Consider the following 12,241-nt stretch of genomic DNA (forward strand, 5'->3'; position numbering starts at 1 on the left):
TAGCTGTGTTGTTGTTCAGCAGCTGTCAATCTTGGGACTTTCAATGGACTTGAATTAATGGCCTGCCGTGTGGTTTGGTAACATCGGCATTGTGCCATTTTATTTGTCGACTTTGGGCTCATTAGCCTCAGCAGCCAGTAGCTGCCTAAGTGAAGAGATGCCTCTAGCTTCAGTGGGCCGGGAGCTGGAGGCAGAGCTGAAGCCCAAGGTCAAGAGGCTTTCACCCAGTCCCTAGAGCCTGGCTTTGACTTAAAGCCTCCAAACTGTGAGAGAATAAACTCCTGTTTGTTAAGGCCTTCCCATTTGTGGTATATTCTTGTCATAGCAGCACTAGGGAACTAGAACAAATATATATACTTAACTTCCAGGAATGCAGCAATTGAATGTAACAATTGTGTAAATTGAGGATGATGCAAGAGCCAGCAATGTTTCATTTTATTGTATATAAGGTCACCAGGAATGAGAGCCAACTGGACAGCAACAATCTATCTCTATCTAATTTCTAATTAGATGAAATGCATTTTAATATGCAAATATCTAGGCAAGACTGTACTAAAAGACAAAATAAGGGCATCAGATATTTCCACCTGTATGTAGAATCACTATGAATGTAACTGCTACAGATGGAGGCTAATACAGAGATACTATATTAATAACTTCAGTAGACATGAATGGCAGTGCTGTCTGTGACATGACTTTCAAAAGTCGTGAACAACTCTTGGTGAATGTTCTGAACAAAATAAAGTTCCATCTTCCTCAATTTACACAATTGTTACATTCCATTGTTATATTCCTGGAAGTTAAGTGTATATATTAAACCTATAAAAACATATTTCGTGTTTATTTGTAAAATAATTATCCAGTTGCTACTGAGTTGATTTCAACTCATGGTGACCCCATGTGTGTCAGAGAACTGTGCTCCACTGGGTTCATTTTTGGGAAACAGGTCTCCAGGCCTTTCTTCCAAGGCCCCCCTGGGTGGACTTCAATCTCCAACCTTTCAGTTAACAGCTGAGTGTGTTAACCGCTTGCACCACCAGCTCATTATACTAGGTTACTCCACCTACATTAATGTCCTATAGGACGCTGAAAAGTTTTACAGATGCAGACTTAGAGTTCCCATGCTATAGCAGGTCAGCAAAAAAGAGGAAAACTCTCAACAAGAGAGTGGATTGACCCAGTGGCTGCCGTGATGGGCTCAGGTATAGCAAGGAATGTGAGGGTGGCGCAGGACCAGGCAGTGTTTGGTTCTGTTGTACACAGGATCTCAATGAGATGGAACCAACTCAACAGCACCGAAAAACAACAAAGTTCTCCTTTCATATTTATCCAAAACATGAAATCCACCATGGCCCTCCTTTTTGTGATTTGGGCTTGCATCCTTTGAAACGAATGATACAGTTTTCACCTTTGACACTATTCCTAAAACCTATTCCCTAAGAACAGCAAGAGATTCTTGGAATATAGTCTCAAAATGGACATAAGTGCTTTGTGAATTATTAGAAACATTGCTCTTCTTTAGTAGTACAAAGGCAGGAGAGCAAATTATCATATTTTAAAAAGCCATTTACTGTAATCCCTTGGTGATTTTCCCTAGTCTGGCCCAGCCTCGGGAGTATAAAATGAACTGAGCTAGAATAAAAGGACTAACAGGGCCACTCTATGGAGAGAGGGAGGGGGGCTAGGTTGCTAGGTTACCACTTTAGCCAATCCAAGTGCTCCCAGAGGGATACCAGAACAGGACAGGTCTCTCTCTCTCTCCCTCTTCCTCTCTCTCTGCCCCACCAAGTTGAGGGCCCTCAAAGGAAGGGGTCAAAAGATAGGGGGAGGGGCATACCACTCACACTAGGCACAAGAAATGAGGCAGAAGCACAAAGAAACAGACATCCCTGTATTTCTAAAACCATTCAAATCCCCTTCATTAATTGGCTTCCCCAAAAGAGAAAGATTATTTTATTAAGAAATACCAGAGAGTGAAAAAATCCCTATGCATACACATTTGTAGGCTCCCACAAAAGTGCAGAGATTTACATATTAAATTGCATTTAAATTCAAAAATAGATTTTAAGACAAAGTATTTTTTTCCCTCAACAAGGTAAAGAGATTTGGTCAATAGGAAAAGGGGCTGTTGGGAAAAGGCAGGAAGGTCAGGACAGGAAGAATGGAATTCAGCTACTATAGAATTAGAAATCACCTCTGCTACTGGGGGACAAACAAAGGGGGAGATGATGACCTCAGCCAGGGCAAGGGACATGAAGAAATGGCCCAAAATAGCCAACTTCCACTCCCACATGGAGATTATGGATCAGTGCCAACCATCCTGGCCTGGGGAAGTGGGGGGCACAGGAATCTTGAGGAATGGGGAGGAAAGGGAGAGTTGGAAAGTGTGTCAGCCATTGAAAAGAACAAACAATTTACAGCCTATTCCCATGGGAAAGATCAATCCTCAATCTCTCCCTCTGACCATGGCTCAGACTAGGGGCAGTCCCAGCTGGTACGCAGTATGAATGGGATAGCTCTTCTGGTCAAGGTCTTAAACATAGAAGATTTATAAAGGAAAAAAAAAAAGAAGACAGGGAGTATTTAAAAAGCAGAAACTATCACTACTAATAATTCTACACTAGGGAGAAGAGATTTCCATTTTGGCCCTTCACATCAGAAAGGGAAAGAAAAGAAAGCTGCTCTGAGTGACCAAGGCTCAGCGAGGGAGTGGTTGAGGTGAGGAGAGGGAGATCGGTCCAGCCTAACCCAGAAGAGGAGGTGATCTAAGCCAGGATGGGCTAAAGGGGTTCATAGGAGTGGCGGGTTACCTGGAAAATCCTAATAACTTCCAAACCCTCCAGATTTGCCTTCTTCTGAACTTGCCAAAATTTAACTACAAGAGCAAAACTGAGAGAGGCAGAAAAAGAATGGGGAAGCAAAGGCTGCTATAAAGAAATTCTGGGAGCAGTCAAATTTCATTAATTCCAACTAATTAATGGGAAGAGTGAGGTGGGAATTGGCAAGGAGCCTTGATTATAGACTATTTAAAAAGAAATACATACCATCTCTTAAAAAAGATCACTAACAAAATATAGCCAAAGGCAGGCCTTGGTGCAGCCAAGACTCATTTGCAGTGAACAACATCTATCTACACAAAAACAAAAACTCCTAATAAAGAACTTGTTCTGTTCAGTAGAATAAATATAACCCCCTGCCCTCCCAATCTTGTTAACATTGTATATTGCCTTGAAAGCCCTTTCTTAATAGCCTAGTAAAAGGTAAACTTCAGCCCGGAAATGTAGTATGTAGATCAATGGAGAGTTTGTGAGCTCTGTCACCAACATAAAAGGTCCCTGGAAGATGCACGTGTGGCTAGGAAAAAGCAACTGCTTTTAATGTCTACCCCCACCCCCACCTCACACACCAATACATTCACACCCCAGTGGTTCTAGAAATGGAACGGGGGAAGGAGGAGGCAGGCAGTTCGCATTAGACACAGTTTAATTGCCTTCAAATAGATTAAAAGTTCTGGTTTACACTTTCCCCCCTCCCCATAAGTCATCCAGACAGGACCCTGGCTTAGAAAGAGAAAAACACAGGTGCTCTAGGAAATACAGCCACGTATAATACATAAATCTTCTTCCCTGAAATAGAGCAGGTCCCGAGCAGAGCTGCCTGGGGGCACAGCTCACCCCCAGGTGAAGTGGCTCTGGACTCTGCTGGTGGAAGCGCTGGACGAGCGGGGCTTAGAGGAAGACCCGGTGTGGTTACCACAGCCCGAGGTGGGCCAAGGCCTTGGAGTGGGTTACCCAGGAGGGCAGCAGTGCTGGGCTTTCCCTCCTCACTCAGCCTAGGCTTAATGGAAGTATTGGTTATCCTTTTTTTCTTTGTTGACGGGACATAGGGGGAGAGGAGAGGAGAGCCTCTCTGTGCCTTGGTTTCCCCATTTGTGCATTCTGGGCCTCTGAGGCCTCACACAAGGAGTCTGAGGGGGTAGTGTTTAAGTGAGCACTCGGACATCCTCTGAGGAAAAGTAACCAACAAAGTGCAGACTTTTATTACTGCCATTACTGCTCCTAATGGGAGCAAGAGTCAAAAGGAAAAAAATTAAAAAGGGCTAATGAGAAATGAGGAGGGATGAGACAGAGAGCATTACTGGCTATGACATTGGCATCTTATAAGTTCTTATTGAGAATGGCACAAGAATTTTTTTAAAAAAAGTTTCCAAGTCTTCTATGAGAAATGTAAATTGTTATCGCTACTGTAATTACTTACATATATCTAATTGAAAACAGAGGAACTTGGGTGTTAAAGAGTGGAGAGGGGACAAAGGAGCAGCTCCATGAATAAATACAACCATTAGAAGGTGCCTGCCCCATTCTTCAAAGGATTAGCTGGCAATATTGGCACATAAGTAGCTAGGAAACTCCTCCAATCCCACTCTTCCATCCTCTTCAGTTCTGGAGGCCTCAAGAACCTAATTCAGATTTCCTGGCCAGAGGTCTCAGTGATTGCCTCTGGACTCATGACATGCAGCAGCTTGAAAGGATTTTGGCCAATCTCAAGAAACTTTAACCCCTGAATTAGATCAATGACCCCAAACAGGAGAGCTGGAATTTAGAAGGAAGAGAGGGAAGTCCAAAGAAGTTCATGGCTAAGGCCGTAGAAAACCAGTGCCAGGGCCCAAGAGACCCATTTGTCCAGTTACCAGAGGTGAATGACATCTTCTGCTACTGTCTTGAGTCCAGGGAAAAAAGAAAAAAAAAAGCTTGCAAACAAGAAAATGCCAGTGTGCAATTGGGTGGATAAAGGCCAAAGAAAAATAATAAATGGGACAGCTTACTTGCTCTCTGTCTCAGGTTTATCTTCTCCCCTCAAATCTCTCATAGCCCTAATTAAACACAAACAAAAGTCTCTTCCATAGATAGGCTACTTCTCAGTTTCAGCCACCTCCTGTGGTGGCTCTGGGGGTTCTGGGGGTGGCATCCCTTCAGGAGTGTTGGCTTCCTCCGGCATTTCATTTGCACTCAGGTGTTCTGTTGGGACCTGACAAAGAAAAGATATCAAATTCAATGCAAAGTTTCCCTCAAAGTCCAAATGGAGATAATCCACAAACACTGCCTTCTTCCTCTGAACCCACTGACCACACTGATACCACAGATATGTAGCCACCAATAGTAAACTCAGAATCAAGACCATACTGTTCTCAGCAGGATGCACTGGAGTTCATTTGAGCTCAATTCTTAACTGTCTCTTGTGGACAGATGTTTCCATTATTATTCACAATAATAATAGGTGCCACAAATAATTACACAAATTTCCCTTCACAACAGAATGTTATAATGTACTTGTCTAGCAAGGCCTGACCCAGTGGTTCTCAACCTTGTTTCTGCCCCAATGCACACCTCATTAGAAGAGTTGTTCTAAACTAAGGAGGAGGGTACGTGTCAAAATCTTCAGATGATCAGACATGGTTTGAAAATGCCGCCGAGTGATTCTAATAAGCCACTCTTTCCCCACATTCAACTGAAAATCAATGGCATAGATTATTATGACTTAAGATCAGGCTCATCAGAAAAAAAATGATATTAAAAAATGATAATAATATATAAACATAGGTTTACTCCACTTCAAAAAGAAAATCCAAAAATTTAAAAGGCAAATTAGAGAACAATTACCCACTTTACAAAAAGCATTCACTTACAAGTAGAACTCTATTTTAAAATAAAGTTCAAATCTACTAAAAAAAACTATTAGAACTAATAAACGAATTCAGCAAGGTTGCAGGATACTAAGAGAATATACAAAAATCAATTGCATTTCTATATACTCCCAATGAACAATCCAAAAATGGAATTAGGTAAACAATTCCATTTAACTAGGATCAAAAGAATAAAATACTTAGGAATAAATTTAATAAAAGAAGTACATAACTTATACTCTGGGAACTATAAAACATTGTTGAAAGAAATTAAAGACTGAAGTTAATGAAAAAGCATCCTGTGTTCATGGTACAGAAGACTTAATATTGTTAGGATGGCAATATTCCTCAAATTGAACTACAGATTAAATGCAATCTCCATTAAAATTCAGCAGGCTTCTTTGTAGAAACTGACAAGCTGATCTTAAAATTCATATGGAAATTCAAAGGATTCAGAATATACAAAACAATTATGAAAAAAAAAGTTGAAGGACTAACACTTTTTGATCTCAAAACTTACTTAAAAGTTTACAAAGCTAGCAAAATTAAGATCATATTATATTGGCAAAAGGACAGAAGTATAGGTCAGTAGAATAGAATTGAGAGCCCAGAAATAAACTCTCACATTTATGATTAATTGATTTTTTTATAAGGATGTCAAGACAATTCAATGGAGAAAGAAAAGTCTTTTCAACAAATGGTCCTGGGACAACTACATATTCATAAGCAAAAGAAAGCATGTAGACCCCATACCTCACATCATATATAAAGATTAACTTCAAATGGATCAAAAATCTAAATTTAAGAGCTAAAACTCTTAAAGAAAACAGAGGCACAAGTTTTCATGACCTTGGATTAGGTAATGGTTTCTTATATCTGACACCAAAAGTACAAACAACAAAAGAAAAAACAGACAAATGGGAGTTTATAAAAATTTAAAAACTTTGTACTTCAAAGGACACCATCGAGAAAATGAAAAGATAATCCACAGAATGGGAGAAAATATTTGCAAATCATATATCTGATAAGAGAACTACATATAGAATATATAAAGAACTCTCACAACTCAACAATAAAAAAACAACACATTTAAAAAGTGGACAAAAGATCTAAATAGACATTTCTCCAAAGAAGATAAACAAATGGCGAATAAGCACACGAAGAGATGGTCAACATCATTAGTCATCAAGGAAATGCAAATCAAAACCACAATGAGATGCCACTTCATACCCACAAAGATAGTTACACTTGACAAAAAAAGAGGAAAATAACAAGTATTGGCAAAGATACAGAGAAATCTGATCCTTCACACATTGCTGTTATGTACGTAAAATAATGAAGCCTCTTTGGCAAACAGGCTGGCAGTTCCTCAGAAGGTTAAACACAGAGTTACTATATAACCCCTCAATTCTAATCCCAGGTATACAGCCAAAAGAAATGAAACCATACGTCAACACAAAAACTTGAACATGAATGTTCATAGCAACTTTATTCCTAATAGCCAAAATGTGAAAACAACCCAAATGTTCATCAACTGATGAATGAATAAAATGTAGTATATCCATACAATGGAATACTTGTCCATAAAAATGAATGAAGTAATAATGCATTCTACAATATGGATGAACCTTGAAAACATTATGCTAAGTGAAAGAAGCCAGTCCCAAAAGACCACATATTATATAATCCCGTTTATTTGAAATGCCCAGAAGAGGCCAATCTATAGAGACAGAATTAGATTTGTGGTTGCCTAGGGGAGAGGGGGGCATGGGGAGAAGTGGGAGAAAAAGGGCTACGATTACTAACGGGTACAGGGGTTGTGGAAGAGTAATGAAAATGTTTTAAAATTGTTGTGATGATTATACAACTCCGTGGATATACTAAAAACCAGGGAATTGTGCATCTGAAATAAGGTGAATTATGTTATATGACTTATCTCCATAAAGCTTTTATAGAAAAGAAAGTTCAAGTGATACCTTTTCAAGAACATGCCTACTTTACAGCATGTATGTTAGATAAGACAACTGGGACAGTTTCCACAATATCTGCATATTTGAGCAAGAGAGCACCCATTCTACTAAGGTAAAACCAAAAACCCAAACTCACTGCCATCGAGTTGATTCTGACTCATAGTGGCCCTACAGGACAGAGTAGAACTGCCCCATAGGGTTTCTAAAGCTGTAAATCTTTACAGAAGCAGACTGACTCATCTTTCTCCCACACAGTGGTTGGTGGGTTCAAACTGCCAACTTTTTGATTAGCAGCCTACTGCTTTAACCACAGCTCCACCAAAGCTCCTCTACAGAGGTAAGAAACTCACCAACTCCAGCATGATCTCCTGACCCCACTCTTTGCTCCTATAGTGTTTTATGTGTCCCTTATCGAGGAACTTTTCACAAACATTGTGTTTTGCCCCTGTCCCCCAACCCCAGACAATGAGCTCCTTGAGAGCAGGGACACCATTTGCCTTGCTCTCTGCTGTCTCCTTACTGCCTTGCACAGTGGCTGGCACCGAGGAGCTGCTCAACACATGTTGAATAAATGAATTAATCTTCATCTACCTCAAGGGCACAAAGATCTGAAGGCAATGTCAGGACAGAAGCAGAGACAAGGGAGCCAGGGTGATTAGGATATAAACTTGCCTAATTATATTTCTAAGCTGTAAAGTGAGCCTGTTGTTGTTGTTGTTATGTGCTATGGAGTCAGACTCAACACCTAACGACCCCTCCTTGGGATTCTGAGGCGGTATCACTACGGAAGTAGATTGCCCAACCTTCCTTCCGAGGAGTGGCTGGGGGGTTGGAACCGCCAGCCTTCTGCTTAGCAGTCAAGTGCCTTAGGCACTACGCCACCAGAGTCCCAAAGTGAGCCTACACCCTCTCTATCACTGACTCAGTCTGGAAATCAGGAACACTTACTGGGCTCTGTGGCAAGACGCTGCTACTGGTCTCTTGAGTACTGGGAGGCCGACTTCCACTTTCCTCCAGTGGCAAAATACCTCTTCGATCCAGAACACTGAAGGGTCAGGAGATGGGAGAGTTAATAATACACTTAGCATTCACTCTTACACACACATGCACACACCCCACTGAACCTTCTATGAAGACTGGAAAATATAAGCCTGTCCTTTGGCCGGAGAGCCTGAGCCTAGCATCTGCCTCCTATCTTCCAGCCACTTCTTTTTGAACAAAGCAGGGAACACTACATTAATCGAGGAAGAAACAAATGAAATAAGCATGCAAGCAAGATTCACCCAAACAAGCAGCTCATGGTCTGTACTCTATGCCGCATAAACACGTACCAAGGGACAAGCCCTGAGAAGACCTATTTCACACTAACGGGCCACATTCAAAAGAACGTATCACACTAGGTAATAGGGTTGAATTGAGTTACTCATCCCAAGAACCCCAGGACCTCCTAGTCCCCTGAGTACCTGGGGGGCAAGGGGCCACACAGCACTTCACAGCAGTTCGTCATAATGTTGCCATGGCTGTAGGGATTCTGGACACGATTCTTCCCTGTCCATGAACCTTTGATCTTCAAAATAAAATCCAAAGCTTATATTAAAAATTATGTTTAAAAAAATTGTGTTTCTAACGTATAAATAGACATAGAAAAATTTCACAATAGAATGAGTGGAAAAAAGCAGGTCACTTGAAATGATATGCATAATTTTTATTTTAAAAATATGTAATATATACATAAACAAACATAAGAACAAGTCTAGACAAGTCTGTTGTTGTTGTTAGGTGCCGTTGAGTCGCCTATGACTCATAGAGACCCTGCGTACAAGAGAACAAAGCACTGCCCGGTCCTGTGCCAGCCTCACAATCCTTGCTGTGCTTGAGCCCATCGTTGCAGCCACAGTGTCAATCCATCTCATTGAGGGCCTTCCCCTTTTTTGCTGACATTCTACCTTACCAAGCACTATATCCTTCTCCAGGGAGTGGTCCATTCTGACAACATGACCGAAGTAGGTGAGATGAAGTCTGGCCATTCTCACTTCCAAGGAGCATCCTTGCTGCATTCTTCCAGAAAAGATTGGTTGGTTCTTTTGGCAGTCCATGGTATTTTCAGTATTCTTTGCCAAAACCACAATTCAAAGGCATTAATTAACTCTTCTTCAGACTTCCTTATTCATTATCCAGCTTTCACATGCATATGAGGGGATTGAAAATACCATGGCTTGGGTTAGGCACACCTTAGTCTTTAAAGTGACAACTTTGCTTTTTCACATTTTAAAGATCTTTTGCAGCACATTTGCCCAATGCAGTAGGACATCTGATTTCTTGACTGCTACTTCCCTGAGTGTTGTGGATCCAAGTAAAATGAAATCCCTGACAATTTCAATCTTTCCTCCATTTATTGTGATGTTCCTTATTGGTTCAGTTGTGACGATTTTCATTTTCTTTATGTTGAGATGTAATCCATACTGAAGACTGTAGTTTTTGGTGTCCATCAGTAAGTGCTTCAAGTCCTCTTCACTTTCAGCAAGCAAGGTTGTTAATGGTGGTTCTTCATATAATCCCGCTTCTCGGATTATTTGCTCAGCATACAGACTGAAATAGTATGATGGAAGGATACAACCCTGACACACTCCCTTCCTGATTTTAAACCACGCATTATCCCCTTGTTCTGTTTGAATGACAGCCTCTTGGTCTATGTACAGGTTCCTTATGAGTACAATTTAAGTGTTCTGGAATGCCCATTCTTCAGTGTTATCCATAATTTGTTAGACTCTCTACACAGTCAAATGCCTTTGCATAGTCAATAAAACACAGGTAAACATCTTTCTGGTATTCTCTGCTCTCAGCCAAGATTCATCTGACATCAGCAATGACGTCCCTCATTCCACATACTCTTCTGAATCCAGCTTGAATTCTGGCAATTCCCTGTCAATATACTGCTGCAACCATTATTGAATTACCTTTAGCAAAATTTTACTTGCATGTGATACAAATGATATTGTTTGATAATTTCCACATTCTGTTGGATCATCTTTCTTTGAAATGGGCACAAATACTGATCTCTTCCAGTTAGTTGGCCAAGTAGCTGTCTTCCAAATTCCTTGGTACAAACAAGTGAGCCCTTCCAAAGTTGCATCGCTTTGTTGAAACATCTCAATGGATATTCCATCAACTCCTGGAGCCCTGTTTTTTGTGAGTTCTCTCAGTGCAGCCTGGACTTCTTCCTTCAATACCATTGGTTCTTGAACATACACTACTTCTTGAAATAGTTGAACATTGACTAATTCTTTTTGGTACAGTGATTCTGTGTATTCTTTCCATCTTCTTTTGATGCTTCCTGCATCAATCAATTTTTTGCCCATAGAATCCTTCAATATTGCAACTCAAGGCTTGAAGTTTTTCTTCATTCTTTCAGCTTGAGAAATGCTGAGTGTCTTCTTCCCTTTTGATTTTCTAACTCCAGGTCTTTGCACTTTTCATTACAATACTTTTGTTTTCTCGAGCTGCCCTTTGAAATCTTCTGTTCAGGTTTTTTTATTTCATCATTTCCTCCATTCGTTTTAGCTACTCTACATTCAAGAGCAAGTTTCAGAGTCTCTCCTGACACCCATTTTGGTCTTTTCTTCCTTTCCTGTCTTTATAATGACCACTCACATTCTTCATGTATGATGTTTTTGATAACATCCCACAACTTGTTTGGTCTCTGGTCACTGGTGTTCAATGCATCAACTCTGCTTTGAATTACTTAGCACTATCTTTCTTTCTTAGTTGCAGAATGTCTGCTCTGACAACAATGTGAAACCAACAGACCCACTCCTTCAGGTGTAATCTATCTCATCAAACAGGATCTATCTGAAAAAGGTCCCTGAAATCATTTCTAATTCCAAGGCCATATTTGGCAACTACCGATGATTCTTCTTTGTTTCCAGGTTTTGCATTAGAATCCCCAGTAATTACCAATACATCCTGATTGCATGCTTGGTCAGTTTCACACCACAGAAATTGGTAAATATCTTTATTTGAGTAACAGTAGTATTAACTGGTCTTCTTTATAGGCGTATGTATGTTATCCTACCACTGACAGCATTATACTTCAGGATAGATCTTAAAACATTCTTTTTGATGATGAATGCAACACCATTCCTCTTCAAGTTGTCATTACCAGCCTAGTAGACCATATGACTGTCTCATTCAAAATGGCCAGTACCAGTCCATTTCAGCTCACACTAAATGGCTAGGATATTGATCTTAATGCATTCCATTTAATTTTTGACAACTTCCAATTTTCCTAGATTCATACTTGATACACTCTATGTTCCTATTATTAATGGATGTTTACAGCTGTTTCTTCCTATATTGAGTCATGCCCCATCAGCAAATGAAAATCCTGAAATCTTTACTCCATCCATGTCATTAAGGTCAACTCTACTTTGAGACTGGGGAAGAGCTAGACAAGTCTGTTGTTGTTGTTATGTGCCGTCGAGTCGGCCCCACCTCATAGCAACCCCTCCTTGGGTTTCCGAGGCAGTATCACTACGGAAGTAGGATTGCCCAACCTTCCTTCCGAGGAGTGGCTGGTGGGTTTGAACCA

The 12,241-nt window shown here is 40.5% G+C and overlaps 1 protein-coding gene across 1 annotated transcript in view; it reads right to left on the minus strand.

Annotated features, from left to right (window-relative positions):
- Positions 1–4,911: 4,911 nt before the first annotated feature.
- ZDHHC9 (zinc finger DHHC-type palmitoyltransferase 9) overlaps positions 4,912–12,241 on the minus strand; it is a 42,075-nt gene continuing 34,745 nt past the window's right edge. Inside the window, exons 7-9 of the mRNA XM_007949754.2 lie at positions 9,117–9,220; positions 8,602–8,698; positions 4,912–5,028 (exon numbers count right to left, since the gene is read on the minus strand). Of these exons, the coding sequence (XP_007947945.1) occupies positions 4,912–5,028; positions 8,602–8,698; positions 9,117–9,220 (318 nt within the window). The remainder of the gene's footprint in view (positions 5,029–8,601; positions 8,699–9,116; positions 9,221–12,241) is intronic.

This window comes from Orycteropus afer, unplaced genomic scaffold, assembly GCF_000298275.1.
Source record: "Orycteropus afer afer isolate SDZICR_OR568_19922 unplaced genomic scaffold, OryAfe1.0 scaffold00253, whole genome shotgun sequence".
NCBI lineage: Eukaryota > Metazoa > Chordata > Mammalia > Tubulidentata > Orycteropodidae > Orycteropus > Orycteropus afer.